Source organism: Oncorhynchus masou, chromosome 26 (assembly GCF_036934945.1).
Source record: "Oncorhynchus masou masou isolate Uvic2021 chromosome 26, UVic_Omas_1.1, whole genome shotgun sequence".
Classification (NCBI taxonomy): Eukaryota; Metazoa; Chordata; class Actinopteri; order Salmoniformes; family Salmonidae; genus Oncorhynchus; species Oncorhynchus masou.
This window is the reverse complement of record NC_088237.1, coordinates 6,087,284-6,113,602: the sequence shown is the minus strand read 5'-3', so window position 1 is coordinate 6,113,602 and position 26,319 is coordinate 6,087,284. Positions and strand designations below refer to the sequence as shown.

The window sequence follows — 26,319 nt, the reverse complement described above, 5'->3', positions numbered from 1 at the left end:
AGCAGAATGCGTAGGAGAGAACCCCCCCCCCCCAGCTCCTCTCTCCCGCACAGACACCTTCTGCACAGACTGCACACACAGCAAACACACACACCTTTCACAGTTCAGTGCATCTGCTTAGCCCCAGATCACTGTTTCTTGCCTTTTAGTTGATTCTCTTCCTAAGAAACCTCTGAAGGAAGTCTTATTGCTTTAACTAGGTGTTAATTGCATGTTATATTTGTATTCTGTCACCTATTAGTTTCATAGATTTTTTTTTTTTTGGGGGGGGGGGCAAATTAAAGGCCAACATGTTATTCACTGTATTCACAACACCTAATTTCAGGTTGACTAATGTGTGTGTGTGCGTGTGTTTTCAGGATGCCCAGATAGAGAGGGAGAAGCAGGTGTATAACATCACTGGAGGATGCACAGCACTGTGTGTTGTTTATCTGCTTGGAAAGCTATATGTGGGAAATGCAGGAGACAGCAGGTTAGTGTGTGTGTGTGTGTTGTATCTATCCTGATTTGATTCTGAACCGCTTTGTCCCAAAAGTACACAAACCTCCTCTTAACATATTGGTGGTATGTTAGGCTAATCTAACATGTCAGTGTTTCCCCTATATTCATTTTTTAAATTGTGTTAATATTTCTTCCAAGAGGCTCTTTTTAAAGTGATTAAGTGTGAGATTTTGGCAATTTAAGGTCAATGTACTCGCCCCCATTGAAATCGAATTAGCATAATACAAAAAATCTCTCAGTTTAAGCTGGAGATATTTGATATTTTTCGGATTGGATGAGTCTCAATCCATGGATCTGTGACAGCGCTAGAGCAGTGTTTGTAAGACCATGAGACATCCCAAAAATCTGTCTTCTTACAAAATCGTCTGTTGTGTCCGAACGGTTTGGACTACAAACTATTATGACCCCTCTATGTAAAGGTGAGAATCTCACCCCCACAAGCGTCTTGGGTCCAAAACAGTTTGGGCTACACGCTAATGCCCACAGGCCTCACAAGACTCATCTGAAGGTCTATGAAAATATATATGGAGACAGTTTAGTGCCAAAATAAGGGGTTAGATGTATGTAAAAAAAATATATATATACATATAATCTTATATCTCAGATATAGGACAGACACTTCAGAACAAACGTCCTCTAGATTTTTTTGGGGGGGACTGTCTGTTGTTCCATGTAGTGAACCTGTCATGCAATGCATTTGTATGGGCTAATAGCAGTAAGGCCCCCCCAAAAAATTGAATCAACTCATTTTTGGTATATCTTTTTTTTATACTTCAAGCAGTCTTAAAAATCAAATAGCAAAAGGATCCTTGGTATGACCTTCCATGTAGCTTAGTCGAACCCCCCCCACCCCAGTTTAGATAGGCCATAGACTTTAATGGGTTAGTACAATATTTTGTTTCTACTTACCCAGAGTCAGATTATTTCATGGATACCATGTTCATGTCTCTGCATGCAGTTTGAAGGAAGTTAGCTGTTTCTGTAGACTTCCAGTCATTTTTCCAATGCTATGTTGCATTGGCTCGCAAAACTACCTTCAACTTCCTTCAAACTGCACACAGAGACATAAAAATGATATCCATGAGTGGCATTCTCTCAACCAGCTTCACCTGGAATGCTTTTCCAACAGTCTTGAAGGAGTTTCCACATATGCTGAGAACTTGTTGGCTGTTTTTCCTTCACTCTGCAGTCCAACTCATCTCAAACCATCTCAATTGGATTGAGGTCGGGTGATTATGGAGACCAGGTCATCTGATGCAGCACTCCATCACTTTCCTTCTTGGTCAAATAGCCCTTACACAGTCTTGAATCTACATAAAGTTCTTCATACATGAGTTGTCATGCAGTCAATATGCTGTTCTGACCTTGTGTGCAAAGTCAAATGGCACGGACAAATCAATACGAAAATAGATATGTTCTTTCAGCAATGGAACCAAAAGCGCAAATACGGACAGCATGGGAAATGAGAAGTGCATGGTGTGTTGGGTCATTGTCCTGTTGAAAAACTAATTATAGTCCCACTAAGCGCAAACCAGGTGGAATGGCGTATCACTGCAGAATGCTGTAGTAGCAGTGCTGGTTAAGTGTGCTTTGAATTCTAAATAAATCACAGATAGTGTCATCAGCAAAGCACCATCACACCTCCTCCTCCATGCTTCACGGTGGGAACCATACATGCGGAGATCATCCGTTCACCTTCTCTTGATCTTACAAAGAAACGTTGGTTGGAACCAAAAATCTCAAATTTGGACTCATCGGACCAAATGACAGATTTCCACCAGTCTAATGTCCATTGCTCGTGTTTCTTGGCCCAAGCAAATCTCTTCTTATTATTGGTGTCCTTAAATAGTGTTTCTTTTGTTGCAGCAATTCAAACATGAAGACCTGATTCACTCAGTCTCCTCTGGACAGTTGATGTTGAGATGTGTCTGTTACTTGAACTCTGTAAAGCATTTTATTTGGGTTCCAATCTGAGGTGCAGCTAACTCTAATGAAATTATCTTCTGCAGAAGAGGTAATTGGCAGTCCTCCTGAGAGCCAGTTTCATCATAGTGCTTGATGGTTTTTGCTGCACTTGAAGAAACTTTCAAAGTTCTTGAAATTTTCCAGAATTGATTGACCTTCATGTCTTAAAGTAACTATTTGCTTATTTGAGCTGTTCTTGCCATAATATGGACTTGGTCTTTTACCAAATAGGGCTATCTTCTGTATACCACCCCTACCTTGTCACAACACAATCGATTGGCTCAAACGCATTAAGAAGGAAAGTAATTCCACAAATTAACTTTTAACATGCCACACCTGTTAATTGAAATGTATTCCAGGTGACTAGCTCATGAAGCTGGTTGAGAGAATGACAAGACTTAGTGCAAAGCTGTCATCAAGGCAAAGGGTGGCTACTTATATAATATATATTTTGATTTGTTTAACACTTTTTTGGTTACTACATGATTCCATATGTGTTATTTCATAGTTTTGATGTCTTCACTATTATTCCACAATTTAGAAAATAGTAAAAAATAAAGGAAAACCCTTGAATGAGTAGGTGTGTCCAAACTTTTGACTGGTACTGCATATGTTTAGCAAACAGAGTGAACAGTGGCGTGAATGAGTGCCCTACAGTGCAGAGGCATGCATCAGTTTTATTTCAGGTGGTCCGACATAATTACATTTTCATGCATTTTGGCTACATTTGCCATCCCCTGCTGAAAGAAAATCTGTGTGTACATTATTAATTGTACCCTTAAGTGCTGAATGCACCATAATATATTGTGTTGTAAATGAGAGAGCATGTGTTGAGAAGCCTGGCAGTTACAGTATGTCTAAATACCTCGGGTCCACTGACACTGTACTGTATGCACCCAGGAGTGAACATAATATTATGCTCAGTGAAACCAGTCAAATCCAGGTATATACTGTACTATATACTATATACTGCTTACATGCACACTGTAAAGGGGTTACCATGAATTTGACAGCAATTTACAGGCAGCTCAGTGGCAAGTAAAATTAAGTATTTAATATTACAGTACAACTACTGTAATATAAATACGGTATCAAAGCAAGTCCTGGGTAATGACACAGTACAATACCATAAAATTGACTTTATTATACTGTAAAAAAGTCAATGCTTCCTTAAGAGAAGAGGGGTTTGTATTTCTGTATTTTACTATAATTACAAGGGTTTGGTTCAAGCAGGTTGGCTGCTAGGGAAACTGACTTGCCTAGTTAAATAAACGTTAAATAAAATCATATAAAAAATGAAAGGAAATGTGCACAATCCGTATTTTCTTTTGATGTTTATTTTCTGGCAGAATGTACCTCAATTGAGGATTTGCACCATTCTGCTTGAATTTTTATTTATTTTATTGTTTGGACCTTTAATATCTTTATTTTGTGTGTGTGTGTGTGTGTGTGTGCTCGTGCGTTTGTGCGTGTATCCCCAGGGCGATCATTATAAGGGACGGGAAGGTCATACCCATGTCCACAGAGTTCACTCCAGAGTCAGAGAGACAACGGCTTCAGTTCCTGGTGAGAGAACCGTGGCTCACTTTTTTTCAAGGACACCAGTCATTTACATGTATAATATATAGCTAGCTATGGTTATAAGTCAGGATACCTTGGACTCTGCATGAAAGGTTACAGTGTGTGATTCTATACAATATCATGAGACTCCCTTGTTGATTTTTCTTTTGAGCTTCAAGGATATTTTAGAAATGTCTGACAGATTGCCTTGTCTGTCAGGGCATAGATGGCCCTGTCTGAACATAGCCTACCTAATGTAATGTAACATTTTCTGTCTGTGTACAGGGCTTCATGCAGCCTCACCTATTGGGAGGAGAGTTCACCCATCTGGAGTTCCCCAGGAGAGTACAGAGGAAGGAGGTGGGCAAGAGGATGCTCTACAGAGACTTCACAATGAATGGATGGTCAGTACACTTCATCTACCAGATTGAATGCTCCCAATTTGTTACAAAACACATGTAAACTGAACAATACAGCCTTCTAAAAGCAGTCTCTGTATGGGTATCTTTCCATCATCTTTATCCACTGTACTGTATGTAGGCCTACCTATAGTTATTGTGCGCCTGTTCTCTCTACCCTATCTCCTTCATTGTTAACCACCCTATATAGCTATACTTATCACCCTCCTTTTTTCTCTCCCTCTCCATCTTTATTCATACCAAGTATCTATCACTATTGCTCCCCTTTTTCACTCCATCGTAATTCACCCTAAGTATCTCTCCCTCTATCCCCCCCTTTACTCCCCTGGTGTGCAGTACTAGCATGGCTGCTAGGCCCACCAGGCAGGATGGGCGGTGCTCTCTCTGTTTTGTGTCTCTGCAGTGTGTTAAAGGGATGGATGGTGTGTGCCTAGTGCGTGTACAGACACCCTTCCTCCTTGTTCTTTACATGAACCGTCGAGGAAGGGGAGAGAGATAAACAGGGGGAGAGACAGAGGGAGGTAAAGAGATGCATGGATAGGGGAGAGGAGGAGAGAGGCTGGGCTGGGGATGAGGGCAGAGGGATCAGAGGCAGCATGTGGCTGGTGCTACAGTGTGGAGCTCCTTTATACAGTGGTGAAGCTCTGCTCTCCTGGAACACAGCATGCAGCTCAGTTTGGACCGGGATGGACTAGACAACTCACTGTGAGGAAGCAGGCCATGTCTCATAATGCGTTATGTTTAATCCTCTGTATTTAGAGCAGCCAGGTCACACCAATTCCACTTCAGTATTCAACATGTGTCGGGGTCCCCAGGATGTCAGGAGATGCCTTCAATACCGGTCACTAGGGGCAACGTAAGCACCTATTACCATAGAGGAATGGCTTAAACCACGCTACGACTCCGAGGATCGCGGGTTTAATCCCGATGCTAGGCACTCGTTTAAATGTTTTCTCTTTTAACCCAGTCCCTTACCTTATCCAGTTTGAATTCATGTTTAACTTAAAGGGACATTTCACCCTGGCTCTGCATATAGTCATTACTATGTTAACAACATTATGTTTTTGTCATAAACATAAACAATGATCCATACCACAAGCATTTCACTGGTAGTCAGGAAGTTTTGACTTCCTGTGTATTTGTCTGCTCATATGGAACCACAAAGTCCGACATTCATAGCGAATGCAGATACCGCTCCGCTAGGTAGATGGGGCGTGCCCACAAACTTGGATTTAGATGGTGTTGTTACTTCGAAAGAACAACACACAGTAATCTCAGTACTTCTCTAAACCAGATTTCTTGGGGAAACGTTTGATAACGTTTGTCATCATGCCAGTGTGGTGTTCTGTGCTAATTAAAAATTAGTTATCTTTCACCGTTCTACCTACCAGAGATTTACCCTGATGCTTCCAGTGGCTTGTGGCTATGAGGAATGATGTTTACGGTGACCAAAGATTATCAGAGGGATTTTTTTAGGCTGAAGTGATGGGGAATTCATTTCGACGCCAGCTTTTTTTCCTTCACAACAAAACAGAAGATTCTCAATTTAAGGTAACCTACCATTAGCTAGCTTGCTAGCCTAGCTGGACTAAATTAGCTAGCTCGCTACAGTACTGTATTGAACTCTGAAAGCCATCAGTTAAATCGCATAGCTATCTTTTGGATACATACAGTGGGGCAAAAAAGTATTTAGTCAGCCACCAATTGTGCAAGTTCTCCCACTTAAAAAGATGAGAGGCCTGTAATTGTCATCATAGGTACACTTCAACTATGACAGATGACAAAATGAGAGAAGAAAATCCAGAAAATCACATTGTAGGATTTTTTATGAATTTATTTGCAAATTATGGTGGAAAATAAGTATTTGGTCAATAACAAAAGTTTATCTCTATATTTTGTTATATACCCTTTGTTGGCAATGACAGAGGTCACATGTTTTCTGTAAGTCTTCACAAGGTTTTCACACACTGTTTCTGGTATTTTGGCCCATTCCTCTATGCAGATCTCCTCAAGAGCAGTGATGTTTTGGGTCTGTTGCTGGGCAACACAGACTTTCAACTCCTTCCAAAGATTTTCTATGGGGTTGAGATCTGGAGACTGGCTAGGCCACTCCAGGACCTTGAAATGCTTCTTACGAAGCCACTCCTTCGTTGCCCGGGTGGTGTGTTTAGGATCATTGTCATGCTGAAAGACCCAGCCACGTTTCATCTTCAATGCCCTTGCTGATGGTAGGCTTTGTTACTTTGGTCCCAGCTCTCTACAGGTCATTCACTAGGTCCCCCCATGTGGTTCTGGGATTTTTGCTCACCGTTATTGTGATCATTTTGACCCCACAGGGTGTGATCTTGCGTGGAGCCCCAGATCGAGGGAGATTATCATTGGTCTTGTATGTCTTCCATTTCCTAATAATTGCTCCCACAGTTGATTTCTTCAAACCAAGCTGCTTACCTGTTGCAGATTCAGTCTTCCCAGCCTGGTGCAGGTCTACAATTTTGTTTCTGGTGTCCTTTGACAGCTCTTTGGTCTTGGCCATATAGTGAAGTTTGGAGTGTGACTGTTTGAGGTTGTGGACAGGTGTCTTTTATACTGATAACAAGTTCAAACAGGTGCCATTAATACAGGTAACAAGTGGAGGACAGAGGAGCCTCTTAAAGAAGAAGTTTCAGGTCTGTGAGAAACAGAAATCTTGCTTGTTTTAGGTGACCAAATACTTATTTTCCACCATAATTTGCAAATAAATTAGTTAAAAATCCTACAATGTGATTTTCTGGATTTTCTTTTCTCATTTTGTCTGTCATAGTTAAGGTGTACCTATGATGGAAATTACAGGCCTCTCTCATCTTTTTAAGTGGGAGAACTTGCACAATTGGTGGCTGATAAAATACTTTTTTGCCCCACTGTACTACTGTCAAACCATTTAGCCTAAGCAATGCTAGTCACTGCTAGACTGGTAGCTACCTTCAGCAGATTAAACATATTTGACTAAAGTTAATGTAAGCTAGCTAACGTTTGCAAATAAGAGTATCTGAATCTTGTAGCCAGAATTTTCTGAAAAACACTTGTTACTAAAAATAAAATTTCCAACATAGCAAACTCTCTGTTTGTGTGTTGTTAGCAATGATTAATGTGTATCGAGTGTCTATGGTTAGTTAGCTTGTTGGTTCTCAGCTGGCTAGACATCTTGCTGCCAATTTATTGATGCTAACTAGCTAACAGCAAGCTGACAATATTAAAATGTCCATGTAAGGTGTGCTAAGCTAGCCAGTCTAATACAGATCAATGCAATTAGTGGTGTGGTTGAATTGTGTATTGGTATGGATTTTGTTTTATGTGGTACAGAATCCACCAGGATGATTTTCCAACCGCTGGCTCTCCAAAGGTGAAGGTAAGTTGGCAAAAATATTTACGAGTTGAAGGCTAAGATAGCTCAGTTTACAGTACGCAACTTGAATTGGGTAGTGTTTGTATGGGTTAGATGTATGACCACAGAGTACCTCCCAGACCATGTAATCAATTTAGTCTACTCCTTTTCTCTTTTTACCTTTTCTCTTTGTAAAACTCTGGTTATCCTCAGGTCCTGCTGAAATACACACGAGCATGAGGGAGCGGACACACCTTGCAATTATAGAGCAGCACAAGACTGTGGGACACAAACCACCTAGGGACACTGAACGGTATAAAATCAAGACACAACCACCACATTCTTCTCTCTGCAGATTCTCAATAAACACAATACAAAAACATTACTACAAAAATCTCCCTGCCAAGGGCAACTATTGACAAGAATGATCTGTCAAAGTCAATGGGCTAGGGGAAGTTTACAAACAGGTCTTTGAGATGAGGGAGTTTTTTTGGTTGTGCAGGGTTGTGTTTAGAGACAGAAAATTTACTGTTGTGTATGAGAGCTATTGAGGTGCCATTTCTCCTCATTCAGTGTAAGAACTGCCCTCCTAAGTATTTTCAGACCTATTGCAGCCTTTCCTCTCAAATGCAGCTCCCAATGTCCCTCATTGTCCCAAACAATACACTAGCCTGTCTCTAAACACTTAGGTCCCATTCAGTTGACACTTTTATCAATAAAGCAGTGCCCTATGTCCTTTCCCAAAATTAGTGGTAAATGCTAACACCACAACCATGTCTTTCCAGGAGATGTGCAGTACCAGCAAATCTTCTGCAAGAGATCCAAACAGTTGGTGTTTAAGAAGGTCTACGAGCCCTGCACTCACCACTTCTGGCAGAGTCTTATCCAGCTGGCTGTACGCCGCAGACAGGACAAGACCATTCACCACAAGCACAAAGAGTCTCAGCTTCCACCGGCCCACCATGCCAAACACCATTGCCAGTGTACCGAAGCCGGATAAAGGACAGTGTGGCTCAACATAAGACCATGTAGAACCGCCATAAAATAAATACAGATATTTTCTATTAATCTTAAAAATGTGTCTGCCTTTATGGATTCACAGAATATTTGTATTTAAGTTATACAGTGCTTATAGCATCAAACAGATGTTACAGCTTGTTTGCAGTCCGTATATTGACATGCCTGTCGACAATTGTCGTAGCAACATCATGAACATTCTATTGTCGTCCGACACCAAACTTGTCGTTGTCGTTCTGAAAAAGTATAAACACAAAATGACAGCCTCTGCATGACATCAGCAGTCCGGTGCTCCAAGTAGCATACTTTCTCTATTTTAATAATAGAGATTAAACACATTTGTTTAAAAATATATTCAGTAAATGTCAACCAATCAAGCCAGGCAACTAAAAGCAATTTTCTAATCAATATTTTGGTTTGTTGATAGCTAGTGTCTAAACGTCTAGACTTTAGTTACTTTTGATTCATTATTACAGGAAAATAAACCCACATCATCATTATTTACGCTCGCCATTAGCTTGTATCTTAATAGGTTACTGCCACAGTGTGATGAAATAAAAGTAGGTCATTCTATGTGACAATTTTAGAACTACTGCATCATCTGGTCTCAGGAGGATTTGGTCTGGTTGCTGTGGCAGTCTGGTAACCACGTCCACAGTTGCAGAGACTTATTTTTTTCATGTTTACAGATATTCCACCACCAGAGTATAAACTGGCCTTTAGACATTCAGATATCCCCCCCAAAAAAGATTTCTAAAATACAGGTGAATGTGCACTATTTAATGCTAACTCAAAATGAGAACTGGGTGATCAGCAGATGATGTGAGAGATGGTCATGATGAAATTTCCATTCACAAAGAAACACAGGAAGAAAATACAGTATGATCAATGTAGTAAAGTGCAGGGAATATATGTCTGAGGTGTAAAGTGCAGACATTTGTTGATCAGCAAATGATGGGAGGGGTGTTGTCATGATTAAACTGCCATTCAGCTCCTCCTGTCATATATTGCTTGAAATCTAGCATAATGTCCAATCTACTGAGAGGGATACAGTTTTGCTCCAATGAAAACACACAGGCAAAAGAATTGTGTTTCTCTCTATCTAGAATCCACTCCAGGAAGAAGCACAGGTACCACATAGTATTGTCTGTAAGACAAAAAAATGATTTACAACAGTAAATTGTTGCATTATTGTTTCTCCTCACTGTTAGTTAACCTAGCTGGCTGTAAATCTGTTGTTAGCACAGCTAAAAACTGTTGTCCTGATTTAAAAAAGCAATACAACTGGCCTTTTTCAAACTAGTTGAGTATCTGGAGCATCAGCATTTGTGAGTTTGATTGCAGGGTCAAAATGGCCAGAAACAAAGCCCTTTCTTCTGAAACTCATCAGTCTATTTTTGTTCTGAGAAATTAAGTCTATTCCATGCAAGAAATTACCAAGAAACTGAACATCTCATACAACGCTGTGTACTACTCCCTTCACAGAACAGCGCAAACTGTCTCTAACCAGAATAGAAAGAATGGGAGGCCCCGGTGCACAACTGAGCAAGATGGCAAGTACATTAGAGTGTCTAGTTTGAGAAACAGACACCTCACATGTCCTCAACTGGCAGCTTAATTAAATAGTACTTGTAAAAAGCACAGTGTGCAGTGTTGTGGCGATTGTATCGTCTGTGGATCTATTGGGGCGGTAAGCAAATTGAAGTGGGTCCAAGGTGGCAGGTAAGGTGGAGGTGATATGATCCTCGACTAGTCTCTCAAAGCACTTCACGATGACAAAGGTGAGTGCTACGGAGTGATAGTCATTTAGTTCAATTACCTTTGCTTTCTTAGGTATAGGGACAATGGTGGCCATCTTGAATCATGTAGGGACAACAGATTTGGATAGGGAGAGATTGAATTTATCTGTAAACACACCAGCCAGCTGGTCTGCACATGCTCTGGGGATGCAGATAGGAATACCATCTGGGCCGGCAGCCTCATTCACTGTATCGGTATATATTATTTTCTGAAACTACTCTGAACTAATCTCAGTCCGCGTGATCAAAACAATCTAGAAGCGTGGATTCCGATTGGTCAGACCAGCGTTGAATAGTCCTTACCACGGGTGCTTCCTGTTTGAGTTTCTGCCTATAGTAGGGGAGGAGCAAGATGGAATCGTGGTCCAATATCCTGAATGGAGGGTGGGGGAGGGCCTAGTATGCATTCTAGAAGGTAGTATAAAAATGGTTGAGAGTTTTAGCTGCGCGAGTACCACAATCAATATGTTGATAGAATTTTGGGATCCTTTTCTTCAAATTTGCATTGTTAAAATCCTCAGCTATAATAAATGCAGCCTCTGGATATGTGGTTTCCAGTTTGCATAAAGTCCAGTGAAGTTCTTTGAAGGCCGTCCTGGTATCGGCTTGACGGGAGATAGACCACTGTGGCTATTATTGACTAAAATTATCTCGGGAGATAGTAAAGTCGGCATTTGATTGTGAGGATATTCTAGGTCGGATGAACAGAAGGACTTGAGTTCCTGTATGTTATCACAGTTCCACCATAAGTCATTAATCATAAAACATACCTCTACCCTTCTGCTTCCCGGAGAGATGTTTGTTCCTGTCGTCGCGATGTACTGAGAATCCAACTGGCTTTACAGAGTCAGACAGTATGTCTCGAGAAAGCCATGTTTCCGTGAAGCAGAGTATGTTACAATCTCTGGTGTCTCTCTGAAAAGCATCACTCACCTTGAGCTTATCAACTTTATTATCCAGAGATTGGATATTAGGTGGGTGAAAAGCAACACTCACCTTGAGCTAACTTTATTATCCAGAAGACCCGAGTATCTCTCCTCCGCCGGTGTTGTTTTGGGTCAGCCTCTGGAATAAGTTAAATTGCTTTGGGGAGAGCATCAAAGGATCTGCTGCAGGGAAGTCGTAATGCCAGCATTAGTTCTGGTGAGTTACAGCCGTTCTAATGTCCAATAGTTCTTCCCGGCTGTATGTAATGACACAAAACAATTCCTGAGCTAATAATGTAAGAATAGTACATAAACAAACAAAATACTGCAGAGTTTCCTAAGAGCTCGTCGCGATGCTACCATCTCCGTCGGCACCATTGTTTAGCTCCAGTCAACCCCTCCCATCTATATCTGAACACCATCCATGTTTGATTTCTATTTTCCATATATTTTTCAACCGCGCTGTGATGGTTCACAAAAGTTCTGAACCTTTCTATTCTCAGATTTTACATATTGTAAATAAAATAAAATGTTTTGCTAAGAGTATTATTATATTATTGATCGATTGACTATGACTTTTTAAATTACCCAGCAGTGCTATTTGCAGAGATAGCTCCAGGTAAATGTTGCAATTCTTCAGCCATTCCTGAATCTGTGACAAAAAACAAGCTACATATGGACAGTACCAAAATAAATGATCTGATGACTCTGCCTCCTCGCAGCAAAATCTGCAGAGCTTGGAACATTTTATCTTCCATATATATAACATTCTATTGGTTGCAAGAAGTTCTGAATCAGCTGTTGTTTTGCGTGTCAATTCATAAACCATGTGCCATGGAATCGGTACATTGAAAAGCTCTTCCCAACTGTTTTGCAATTTATATGGCACAGCTGTCAATTTTTTGGTCCTTAAATGAAATTGGTATATATTTTTATTCATCACAATTTTCTTTAACCATTTATGTTCTTTAATGCAGGACCGACAGACAAGTTCCTTACTTTTCCCCCTTCTACTTGCCTCTTCCATTTTTGTGGTAATGTTGCAATTTGTTGGTTGAAATTTTGGGTAGAGCAGACATTTCCATATGTCTGTGTTACCTGCATGTATGGCATAACTCCACCAGTCCTATTTATGATATAATTTACAAAAATGATACCTTTATAAAAAATTTGATTGAAAAATACTTTTTTTAAATCAATTAGCATATTTGAGTTTACCCACAATATTTGTTGTAATATTTGTTCTGTCTTTTCAGGTGGATTAAATTGAAATTGCAACCAACTTTCTAAGGCTTGTTTAAAAATAACGATATTTTGAAGATTTTGTTTTCTAATAACCGAAAGTGAGGCCATTCTTGAACATGGAGTGAGACATTCTTACTAATTTACTAGAGAACTATTTAAGTATAACTTTGTTTGACTGATGCCTTTAGTGAGATGCTTTAATATTTAATGATTTATGCCCTCCGAATTCATATTCGTTATATGAATAGGCCCTTTTAATTTTGTCTGGCTTGCCAATCCAAATAAAGTTGGATATTTTTTGTTCATATAATTTAAAAAGCAGGTCACTAGGTGTAGGCAAAACCATACACAAATAGGTAAACTGTGATATGACTAAAGAGTTAATCAGGGTGATTTTCCACAAATAGGTGTTTTCCTTTCCATGGTAGCAAGATCATATCTAATTTTTTTAACTTTCTATAAAAATGTATTGGAGTGAGATCATTCTTTCTTTCGGGATATGTATACTGAGAATGTCCACATCCCCGTCAGACCATTTTATTGGTAAACTACACAGTAATGTAAAAGTTGAATTTTTTAGTGATCCAATAAGTAATATATTACACTTTTAATCCAGAGAAGTTAGCAAAATAATCTAGATCCTCTACGAGGCTGTGGAGGGATTCTAATTGTGGTTTTAAAAGAAAACATGAATCATCAGCATACAGCCACAGATTTCTAATCTCTTAATATTATTGTTGGATCTAATTTTAACAGCTAATATTTTGATGCCAATAATAAATAATATGCCTGTCACGACTTCCGCCGAAGTCGGTTCCTCTCCTTGTTCGGGTGGTGCTCGGCAGTCGGCGTCGCCGGTCTCCTAAGCCATCACCTATCCACTTTTCATTTTCCATTTGTTTTGTCTTGTCTTCTCACACACCTGGTCTTTATTTCCCTCATTACATGTTGTGTATTTAAACCTCTGTTCCCCCCATGTCTTTGTGCGGAATTGTTTATTGTAAGTGCATGTGCATATTTTCTCTGGTGCGCAACGGGTTTTGTACCCATTTGTTTATTGTTCTGGTTTCCGGTGGTTTTATGTATATAACTGCTCCGTTGATTACCCAGTTTTTCTCTCCTGTGCCTGACTTCCCTGCCGCCAGTTACGGAGTCCCTTACAATGCCGATAGTGGACAACTTGTTTTATATTTTTTGCAGTATTTCTTAAGTGACTTGTTGCAAACAGAATGCATGTTTTGGAATATTTTTATTCGGTACGGACTTCCTTTTTTTCACTCTGTCATTTAGGTTAGTATTGTGGAGTAATTACAATGTTGTTCATCCATCCTCAGGTCTCATATCATTAACATGACCATGCAATCAGTGCGATCAGTATAAAATAGCCACAAGCATGACTAGATTTTTTTTCAGATCTTGCACCTCCCCTTCCAATACACTGAAAGTTGTCATAGGGTGCATTGTTTGTGGACACTTGTTTGTGAAACATCTCACTGACCTAGAAATCCCTCGGACATGATCAAAACAAACCCATGGCCCCCAGGGTGAAATCCCCCTTTTAACCGTCTCTAAACCATGAGCTACAGTTCAGAGGATTGCGGGTTCAATCCCAGTGCGAGGCCCTCGTTTGTATTTTTTCTGTTTTAACCCTATCCCAAACCTTAACCCTTACATTAACCAGTCGGAACGAATGCCTTAACTTAACTGTTGAGTTTGGACTTTTATGGACAATACTGAAGTGAGACCGTGAGATCTTGCTGGTTTAGAGAGATCCGGCATTCTGCTGGGATGTGCATGCATCTACGCACTCCATTCACTAATTAATGTCCTTGGGAAGGCAGAGTGGTTATAATGATTGAGACAGTGTTTCACCTTCATCTCTGTAGTGTACCCAGAGCCCTGGGTCTTGCACGAGAGAAAGGTAGACTTAACCGAGAGATGTGGGCTGAGCAGAGCCTGTCTGTTTAAATATGCTGTTTGATGTTATGAGAGTACAGCATATTATCATTACCACAGTGAGCTGATTCAGGAAGGTTCAATAGCGGCTAGACGAGGAGGGGGAACTTGTTCAGTATCGAACTCCATTATATGGATGTGTACTGGTATTTTTTTAAGCTATTGCTCTGGATGGTACAGTTTCTCTATGAGTCACATTAAATGTTATTATATTGTTATTGTTATTATATTGTTGTTATTGAAGTAGTCAACATGATCTACCCTTCCAGTGTAGGAATAGAGGAATAGAATGAGATTCTCTTTATTTCTATTCCATCTGCGGTATTGTGTACTACTGCAATGTTCTTTGTGTCCCAGTCACAGTAGTAAACAAGCCTTCATAACAGCCTCCCAGTCACTAACCACATTTCCTCCACAGTTTTTATGCTAGTAATTTCCTGGCATATAAAAAGAAAAGAAAACAAGATGTGTAATGGAAACAGGAAGTGTCGGTACAATTTCATAAATGTTGACAGACAATTTGTTCTTTTGACATGATCTTTTTGTGTAGGTAAAATGAATAATGCAACGAAATGCACATAAACCACAATCATTTCAAGGTAAATTTGCAGTCACGTGATATTACTTTGTGTGCGAATTGAAAAAGCATGCACAGTTTAGGCTACAGGTTGGTGAAAGTGCACGGTGATGAGCTCAATGCTCCTTTCCAATAAATATCAAGGGTCTTAATTTGTATGATGATCGATGCTTAGCTGCCATTAACAAACAATTATCCATCCCGTGTCCACTTTATCAGTGAAATGTTGTCTAGAGAGCATGTGCGAAAACCAGTTTGGGCAAGTTTGTCATTTATCGCAAAAGTTTGTGTGACAAAACGAGTGGACAATGTAATTCAATGGAAACACAGGCATAAGCGGTCGCTAAGGGGTCGACGACGACAGTTTTTTGGAAGTCAGTCGAGGTCTCAATTTATTGATGAGTGTTAGAATAGTATAATATACAAGGTGCAACTTTGAAATTCGGTTGTGCATCAGCAGTTAAAAAAAGAAAAATCTCATACCAGTCACTGATAGTGACTCAATTAGCCATTAAAACTGCAAAAACAAATCTCCACTCCCTCCATGGTAAAATGGGTAGAATTGCAGGAAATTTGCTGTAAAACTGCAAAAAATGTCTTCCCCATGACAAAATTTGTAGAACTGCAGGAAATTAACTTTAAAACAAATGTTTCTCTCCGCCATAGGGGGGTTTTACCCGCGATTTGGTTTGGGATATTATCAAATGTTTTACCCGTAATTTGGTTTGGAGTATTATCAACAATAAAATACTTTGAAAGCAGTATACTACACCTTACAAACACCAATCCCCTCAATTTCATCCATTTATTTATTAGGATTATGGTAACATTTATTTTTACAGCATAATACAGTCAATTCTATGGTATTGGAATGTGTGTCATTACACAGTGCTTGCATTGAGTGTATTTAGATTACAATACCTGTACTGGAATATGAAATACAGTAACTTACTTGCTAGTGAGCCGCCTGAAATTACTGTGAAATTACTGTGAAATTCACGGAAACTCCTTTTAAACCTTTATTTAACTAGGCAAGTCAGTGAAGAACTAATTCTTATTTACAATGACGGCCTACCCTGACGACGCTGGGCCAATTGTGCGCCGCCCTATGGGACTCCCAATCACGGCCGGATGTGATACAGCCTGGATACCAACCAGGGACTGTAGTGATGCCTCTTGCACGGAGATGCAGTGCCTTAGACCACAGTGTGTGTATGTGAAACTAGAGGAAGGGTCATGATTAAACTTGCTGACTGGCTCTGAGGAACCATAATGGGCTCCCTGGCCTGTTATAAAGCAAAGATGGAAAAACTACATGAACTCTAACATAATTGAAATATCTCTCTGAGGTCTCCATCTGCTTCCCTCGTTCTTAGCTGATTTTTACTGTTTCTTTCTCCATCTCTCGCTTTCTCTCTCCACCTCTCTCTCCCTCTCCTCCCTTCAGCGACAGGTATAATGAGGACCATCAAATACAGTGTATGTAAAGCTCAGCGCTATAAACAATGAAATAAAAACCCATTATTGTCTCCTCTTTCCACACAGGGCATATAAAACCATAGAAGATGAGGACCTGAGGTTCCCACTGGTCTATGGCGAAGGGAAAAAGGTTGTTTGTGTGTATGTAACGTGCGTGAATGCGAGAGAGTGTGTGTGTCTGTGTTTAAATGTGGATGTGAACAGAATTTATAAGAGTTTATTACATAGGAAAAAAGTATGTATATCTTAGTTTAATAGTACACTAACTGGTGTCTTTAAAACTCTTCCTCAGGCAGAGTAATGGCCACCATAGGAGTGACCAGAGGTCTTGGTGACCATGATCTTAAAGTCCATGATTCCAACATCTACATCAAGCCTTTCCTGTCCTGCTGTCCAGAGGTAAATCCAATTATGACACACTGTGTGTAGCATCCTGGCACCATTACACACACACACACACACACACACACACACACACACACACACACACACACACACACACACACACACACACACACACACACACACACACACACACACACACTATCTTGTACAGTGCCTTGCAAAAGTATTCATCCCCCTTGGCGTTTTTACTATTTTGTTGCATTACAACCTGTAATTTAAATGGATTTTTATTTGGATTTCATGTAATGGACATACACAAAATAGTCCAAATTGGTGAAGTGAAATGAAAAAAATTACTAGTTTCAAAAATTTCTTAAAAAATAAAAGCCTGGAAAGTGGTGCAAGCATATGTATTCACCCCCTTTGCTATGAAGCCCCTAAATAATATCTGGTGCAACCAATTACCTTCAGAAGTCACATTTTTAGTTAAATAAAGTCCACCTGTGTGCAATATGTGTCACATGATCTGTCACATGATTTCAGTATATATACACCTGTTATGAAAGGCTCCAGAGTCTGCAACACCCCTAAGCAAGGGGCACCACCAAGCAAACGGCACCATGAAGATCAAGGAGCTTGCCAAGCAGGTCAGAGACAAAATTGTGGAGAAGTACAGATCAGGGTTGGGTTATAAAAGAAATATCCAAAACTTTGAACATCCCAAAGAGCACCATTTAAATCCATTATTAAATAATGGAAAGAATATGACACCACAACAAACCTGCCAAGAGAGGGCCGCCCACCAAAACTCACAGACCAGGCAAGGAGGGCATTAATCAGAGAGGCAGCGGAGATTGGAGTATCTGTCCATAGGACCACTCCACAGAGCTGGGCTTTAAGAAAGAGTGGCCAGAAAAGCCATTGCTTAAAGAAAAAAATAAGCAAACACGTTTGATGTTCTCCAAAAGGCATGTGTGAGACTCCCCAAACGCATGGAAGAAGGTATCTGATCAGATGAGACTAACATTTTTGGCCATCAAGGAAAACTCTATGTCTGGCACAAACCCAACACCTCTCATCACCCCGAGAACACCATCCCCACAGTAAAGCATGGTGGTGGCAGCATCATGCGGTGGGGATGTTTTTCATTGGCAGGCGCTGGTAAACTGGTTAGAATTGAAGGAATGGTGGGTGGCGCTAAATACAGGGAAATTCTTGAGGGAACCCTGTTTCAGCCTTCCAGAGATTTGAGACTGGGACGGAGGTTCACCTTCCAGCAGGACAATGATCCTAAGTATCCTGCTTAAAGCAACACTCGAGTGGTTTAAGGAGAAACATTTAATTGTCTTGGAATGGCCTAGTCAAAGCCCAGACCTCAAGACAATTGAGAATCATTGGTATGACTTAAAGATTGCTGTATACCAGCGGAACCCATCCAACTTGAAGGAGCTGGAGCAGTTTTGCCTTGTAGAATGGGCAAAAATCCCAGTGGCTAGATGTGCCAAGCTTATAGAGACATACCCCAAGAGACTTGGAGCTGTAATTGCTGCAAGAGGTGGCTCTACAAAGTATTGACTTTGGGGGGGTGAATAGTTATGCGTGCTCAAGTTAGATTTTTTGGGGTCTTATTTCTTGTTTGTTTCACTCAATCTTCAAAGTGATAGGAATGTTGTGTAAATCAAATGATACTACAACCTGGAATTAAAATAGATTTTTGGGGAGGTTGTAAGGCAACGAAATAGGAAAAATGCAATGGGGGGTGAATACTTTTGCAAGCCACTGCATCCAGCTCACGCCTTGTGCACACATTATAGCTCAGTTTATGATCCAAGTAGCTCGACCGAGTGAAAGTGTTGTTTTTTCAGTGGATTGGCTAACTGGGTTTGTAACAGCGAGTAAAGACAAAAGTTATCAGACTCGTAAATAGTTCAAGGAAGGAAAGAACGATGCATAATATTTTGGGCCTTGCTTCGTTCCTGGAGTACTTTTGCCCACCTGACTCTGGTAGTTTCACAGCCCTTCATCTCACTCATAGTCCATCCATTGAGTCTGTCTCATTCAGTCTGATTATTTGCAGTTCTTTATTCATTACACAGGCAGTTCAGACAGGGTCTCTCTACCTCTCTCTCTTATATTATGGTGCCATTATTATAGTGTTATCGTCTTTAGGCAGAGAGAATAGCTACAGTAGCCTGCTCCCACACAGTTGTATGGTATGATGATAGAAGAGTTGGCTAAAGCACATACACTACGGGTTCAGGGTGTACAGTACCACAGTTCCTCTGTCATGGTCAAACCAAGGTTGTCTGATATCAGACTCAGAGATCCTATTCGATTATATATGTAATTGGTGTTCTCTCCTGAATAAGACCTGGTTGTTTGTTACAGGTGAAGGTGTACAATAGTGTTCTCTAACTGGTGGTTAGGCAGTTTTATCTGGCACCGCCAAGTTTTCCCATTTTTATTGTTGGACATAAGACTTTAAAAAACACCAGGAAATTAGCTCCAGATGATTTAATTTGGGAAATTTGTTCCCAAGTATTCCCAAGCATAATAGAGATACACGTGATCGTATACAAATTTAAGCAAGTTTTGAAATGATTATGTTTTATAAATGTTCGGGCTTCTTGCAGTCAATTTGCAGTCGGGCCACGGCTGAATCTAGTTGATGATCCCTGGTGTACAACCTGACTCAGTACGAGCATGGTGCTAAGTCAGTCTGCTATTGCTGTTATTGTGCACAACCTGATCCATTTTTGTTGTTATTCTTTCTAGGTGACGGTGTACAACCTAAACCAATATGAGCACGGTGCTGACGACGTCCTGGTGATGGGAACAGATGGCCTTTGGGACGTCCTCTCCAACAAGGAAGTCAACGAATCAGTCTCCACCTTCTTGGCCAACTGTGACCCCGACGACTTATACAGGTAGGTGTGTGTCTGTGTGCAAGTGGACCTGCGTGCGAGTAAAAGTACATTTTTCAATAGTTTTCCATGACATCCTTCGCACATTGTATTATGCAATTTTGTAAATTGAGTAAACATCCAACATCTTACAAAGTAAATACAACTATTGACAGTGGACCATTTTTGCCAACACACCCCTCCACTTCATGTCTGTGACCAGGTACACGATGGCTGCTCAGGATCTGGTGATGAGAGCGCGGGGAGTACTGAAGGACCGAGGCTGGCGGATCACTAATGAACGGCTGGGATCTGGAGACGACATCTCCTGTTACATCATCCCTCTGATGTACGGAAACCGCCAGCCCTAGAACCACCTACAGGCCATGAATGGAGCAGACTCCCTCCTCCACCAGCAGTACTGTACCCCTCTCTTTTTGACTCGCTCTCTCTGTGTCACCCGCCTCTCAGTACTGTACTATAAGTGATAATCCTTCAAGATGTTACAATGTTCCCTTCTTCCCTAAACAGGTATGAGCTTCAGATTGTGGTATGTGACCTGAGATCCCAGTCATGTGATGCTGACCTGTGCAGCTTTGTTTCCTGCTTTGCCACAGTGTGGCTTCAGAGGAGTCACATCCTGAAGTACAGTGTTTCTTTCAGACCTACCAAGGTTGAGTACAGGCAGGTGTTTGTCTGGCAGAAAGTGGTTTTTACTAAAAGTATGTCGTTTTGTAGTATGTAGTTTTCTAAAACATCTCACTCGTTTCAACTGGAAGGGGAGGCTGAACTTAGTGAAGATCACATTTTTTGACTTGATGTAGCCTACGTAATGAAGATAGATTCTGTATCCCTCACCATAATCTGACTGAGCAAGGTGCAATAGTTTACTATGGTACTGTTTGTGTATGACTTGATCTTGTTTTTTCTCATTGGTGTAAAAATGGTCATAGTCATTCAAAAAACAATACGTTAAGAGTTCTATCTTATAATATATTCATAGACCAAGACCCACTTTCTGTTACAAATCTTATGATGTAGCTGTATATTTATTTCTGTTAGATCATTATTTTAGGCTGATAATGTTCAAGATGTTTATTTGCATGTAATGCTGCTTGCTTTGGGAAATTGATGGAGATATAGTGGTTCAGACTGAACCCAAAGACAAGAGATGTCTTTGCTGACGGATGTTTTTGGGTTTCATATACTCAATGGAATATTAAGTATGTTGGCCTACACCATTGCCACTTCAGTTTGTGCCATTCTATGCGTATTTTACTTTTCAATATTGAAAGAGGATTTATTTATACTGATTGATGTATTGTCACACTTGATCCTTCAATTCAGTGCCAGTAATCCACTTATGTCATACTGCACCATTGTTTTATTATTTTTATACATACCATGATAAAACATATGAATTGATGTAAACATACTATATCATTTCCTACATGTTACATTGTATATTTTGGTGACATTGTCAGCTTTGATGTATTGTTGATGGTGGCTGAAGTTCTGGATGAAGTTTTCACAGATGCCGTGCTCGAAGATGGTTTCCTAACATGAGATACTAAGTTCTGGCTCTTGACTCTGCTATCTACCCATCAGACAATGTGCTACATTTAGGGCTATTTCCAATCAGATCTGCCATAACCCACGATAACTGACAACTGCATAGCAGTTTGTGTTTTTATTTGGATTATTTTTGAGGTGTAACATCGTTGGAGCTGTCAAATCAGCAAGTGACTCCCGGCATTATACCTATCGCAGACATTGCCATTGGATGCACCAGTCGCATTAGTATAAATCCCATGCAGCCTTGTTGTTTCAAGCTCAAACATTGGAATGTGTGCTGTAATCTACACCCCAATTAGGCTGAAATCAATCCTTATTCATTTGTTTAATGAGTTTCAATTTGAGGGTCACTTTCTATATAGCCTACACTTTCCCATTCTGAACTTCTAATGCGGGTGGGTTGTGTAGACAGGTGTGGTTTTGTGACATGATGACAAGAGCTGCTCCAACGCAGTTACACCTCTGACATCACCTAAACAAAAGCAAGGAAATTGCTATGCAGTTGTCGGTCATGGCAGGTTTACGCTGAAACTGATTGAATAGGCCTGAAAGGTCTTGCACAGTCAAATTATGTTTATGAAATTTGATGATATTTGGATGAAACCAGATCAAAGTAGGATGACCAAAGTATGAAAAATAACTATTGCTTCTACATTGATGAAAGTTTGATCATATAGTTACTGGTCCATTCTCCCATTTGGATTCAGGAGGCGGATTATTAAGGGCTTTTTGTGACATTACAAAATCCTCTCATTTTAATACACCAATTTAAATAGGTATCGCCTTGTAACCAATATCGCAGAGGGGAGTGGTTTAGGTAGCTAGTCTAGTGGTGGTACAATTTGACTGCAACATGTCTGCAAATACAATGAGGTTTCCCCTATTAATCTAAGGCAAATATACTTCGGTTTGTACTTTCATCTGTGTCTGGTGTTAGCTAGGAACTGGCTAGCTCGGTCTTCAGCCAGCATGGAACAAAAGCGGGGGAGGGGTTCCCCAAAACTCAAGTAATTACATGTCAAAACGGGAGATTCATCTCTATTAACTAACTATCGTTAACAAACTATCGTTAATAGTCATGCTATATGGACATTGCCTGACTCCCCGGACAGTTAAAAAAAAGATACACTCATCTAGTCCCGGATCAGACCACCCTTTGCCTCCAGAACAGTTTGAATTCCTTGGGGCATGGATTCCACATGGTGTCGGAAATGTTCCACAGGGATGTTGGTCCATGCCGACACGACAGCACCACGCAGGTGCAGCAGATTGGACGTCGGAACGTGTGGTACGTTCATGCTGTGAACAAGTTTGGTCAGTGACAATGTACAGATACGCTGTGACGTTCAATCGTTGCTCAATTGGTATCAAGGAACCTAATATGTGCCAGGAAAACATTCCACACACCAGTACACACCAGTTGACACCAGGCAGGATAGGTCCATAGACCCATTCTGCTTACACCAACTCCTGACTCAACAGGAACTGGGATTCCTCGGACCAGAGGATGTTTTTTCACTCCTCACTCCTGTGTTGGTGATGGCGAGCCCACTGGAGCCACCGCTTCTTGTTTTTAGCTGATAGGAGTGGAACCTGGTGTAGTCATCTTCTGTAATAGCCTATCCTTGACGAGGATTGACGAGTTGTGCTTTCCGAGATGCCGTTCTGCACGCTACTGTTGGACTGCGCTGTCATTTGTCTGTTTGTGGCCGTCATGGTAGCTTGTACGATTCTTGCCATTCTCCTTTGACCTCTCTCATCAACAAGCTATTTTTGCCCACAGGAATGCTGCTGACTGGATATTTTTTGTTTGCTGCAACATTCTCGGTAAACCCTAGACACTCGTTTGTGAAAAGCTCAGGAGGGCGGCCGTTTCTGTGATACTGGATCCGGTGCGCCTGGAACAGATGATCATACCATGCTCAAAGTTGCATAGGTCACTTGTTTTGCTCATTCTAATGTTCAATTGAACAGAAACTGAATGGCTCAATGCCCGTCTGCCTACTTTATATAGCAAGCCATGTGACTCAGTGTCTGTAGGAGCATTTTTTGTGAAACCATGTGCCATTGCTTTGTGTATCAGCAATTTTACTTGAGATAGTCTCACCTCAACACTGCGTCCATGTTGCTTGACATACAGTTGAAGTCAGAAGTTTACATACACTTAGGTTTGAGTCATTAAAACTCATTTTTCGACCACTCCACAAATTTCTTTTGGCAAGTAGTTTTGGCAAGTCGATTAGGACATCTACTTTGTGCGTGACAAGTCATTTTTCCAACAATTGTTTACAGACAGATTATTTCACTTATAATTCAATGTATCATAATTCCAGTGGGTCAGACGTTTACATACACTAAGTTGACTGTGCCTTTAACCAGCTTGGATAATTCCAGAAAATTATGTCATGGCTTTAGAAGCTTCTTATAGGCTAATTGACATAATTTGAGTCAATTGGAGGTGTACTTGTGGATGTATTTCAAGATCTACGTTCAAACTGTGCCTCTTTGCTTGACATCATGGGAAAATCAAAAGAAATCAGCAAAGACCGGCAAACATTTTTTTAAAGACCTCCACAAGTCTGGTTCATCCTTGGGAGCGATTTCCAAACGCCTGAAGGTACCACGTTCATCTGTACAAACAATAGTATGCAAGTATAAACACCATGGGACCACGCAGCTGTCATACCTGGGGCGGCAGGGTAGCCTAGTGGTTAGAGCGTTGGACTAGTAGCCGGAAGGTTGCAAGTTCAAACCCCTGAGCTGACAAGGTACAAATCTGTCGTTCTGCCCCTGAACAGGCAGTTAACCCACTGTTCCTAGGCCGTCATTGAAAATAAGAATTTGCTCTTAACTGACTTGCCTGGTTAAATAAAGGTTAAAGAAAAAAAAGTACCGCTCAGGAAGGAGACGCATTCTGTCTCCTAGAGATGAACATACTTTGGTGCGAAAAGTGCAAATCAATCCCAGAACAGCAGCAAAGGACCCTGTGAAGATACTGGAGGAAACAGGTACAAAAGTATCTACATCCACAGTAAAACGAGTCCTATATTGATTGACATAACCTGAAAGACCACTCAGGAAGAAGCCACTGCTCCAAAACCACCATAAAAAAAACAGACTACGGTTTGCAACTACACATGGGGACAAAGATCGTACTTTTTGGAGAAATGTCCTCTGGTCTGATTAAACAAAAATAGAACTGTTGAGCATCGTCATGTTTGGAGGAAAATGGAGGATGCTTGCAAGCCAAAAGAACACCATCCCAACTGTGAAGCTCGGGGGTGGCAGCATCATGTTGTGGGGGTGCTTTTCTGCATGAAGGACTGGTGCACTTCACAAAATAGATGGACAATGATCCCAAGCATATTTGGAAGGCTACCTGAAGCGTTTGACCCAGGTTAAACAATTTTAAAGGCAATGCTACCAAATACTAATTGAGTGTATGTAAACTTCTGAACTACTGTGAATGTGATGAAATAAATAAAAGCTGAAATAAATCCTTCTCTCTACTATTATTCTGACATTTCACACTTAAAATAAAGTGGTGATCCTAACTAACCTAAGACTAAATGTCAGGAATTGTGAAAAATTGAGTTTAATGTAATTGACTAAGGTGTATGTAAACTTCTGACTTCAACTGTAGGCTTTTTTCAAGAACTGTCAGTAAAGGTGAGCTCCCCACCCATTCAGCCTATTAGCTCCCTGCCCACTCAGTGTGTCTTTTCAGGCTTCCTGGCTCTTTGACATGAGAGAAAAGGGAGTTACTCAGATATTGAGCATTGTTATTGTGGAAGAAAAAAATATATATACAGTGGGGCAAAAAAGTATTTAGTCAGCCACCAATTGTGCAAGTTCTCCCACTTAAAAAGATGAGGCCTGTAATTTTCATCATAGGTACACTTCAACTATGACAGACAAAATGAGAAAAAAATCCAGAAAATCACATTGTAGGATTTTTTTATGAATTTATTTGCAAATTATGGTGGAAAATAAGTATTTGGTCAATAACAAAAGTTTATCTCAATACTTTGTTATATACCCTTTGTTGGCAATGACAGAGGTCAAACATTTTCTGTAAGTCTTCATAAGGTTTTCCCACACTGTTGCTGGTATTTTGACCCATTCCTCCATGCAGATCTCCTCTAGAGCAGTGATGTTTTGGGGCTGTTGCTGGGCAACACGGACTTTCAACTCCCTCCAAAGATTTTCTATGGGGTTGAGATCTGGAGACTGGCTAGGCCACTCCAGGACCTTGAAATGCTTCTTACGAAGCCACTCCTTCGTTGCCCGGGCGGTGTGTTTAGGATCATTGTCATGCTGAAAGACCCAGCCACGTTTCCTATTCAATGCCCTTGCTGATGGAAGGAGGTTTTCACTCAAAATCTCACGATACATGGCCCCATTCATTCTTTCCTTTACACGGATCAGTCGTCCTGGTCCCTTTGCAGAAAAACAGCCCCAAAGCATGATGTTTCCACCCCCATGCATCACAGTAGGTATGGTGTTCTTTGGATGCAACTCAGCATTCTTTGTCCTCCAAACACGACGAGTTGAGTTTTTACCAAAATGTTCTATTTTGGTTTCATCTGACCATATGACATTCTCCCAATCTTCTTCTGGATCATCCAAATGCTCTCTAGCAAACTTCAGACAGGCCTGGACATGAACTGGCTTAAGCAGGGGGACACGTC

The 26,319-nt window shown here is 40.6% G+C and overlaps 1 protein-coding gene across 1 annotated transcript in view; it reads left to right on the top strand.

Annotated features, from left to right (window-relative positions):
* Positions 1 to 25,423, top strand: part of LOC135514695 (protein phosphatase 1H-like) — a 51,117-nt gene extending 25,694 nt beyond the window's left edge. Inside the window, exons 4-10 of the mRNA XM_064938218.1 lie at positions 360 to 472; positions 3,948 to 4,032; positions 4,312 to 4,430; positions 16,872 to 16,942; positions 17,098 to 17,204; positions 19,926 to 20,077; positions 20,277 to 25,423. Coding sequence (XP_064794290.1) covers positions 360 to 472; positions 3,948 to 4,032; positions 4,312 to 4,430; positions 16,872 to 16,942; positions 17,098 to 17,204; positions 19,926 to 20,077; positions 20,277 to 20,424 — 795 coding nt within the window. The 3' untranslated portion in view covers positions 20,425 to 25,423. The remainder of the gene's footprint in view (positions 1 to 359; positions 473 to 3,947; positions 4,033 to 4,311; positions 4,431 to 16,871; positions 16,943 to 17,097; positions 17,205 to 19,925; positions 20,078 to 20,276) is intronic.
* Positions 25,424 to 26,319: the final 896 nt, after the last annotated feature.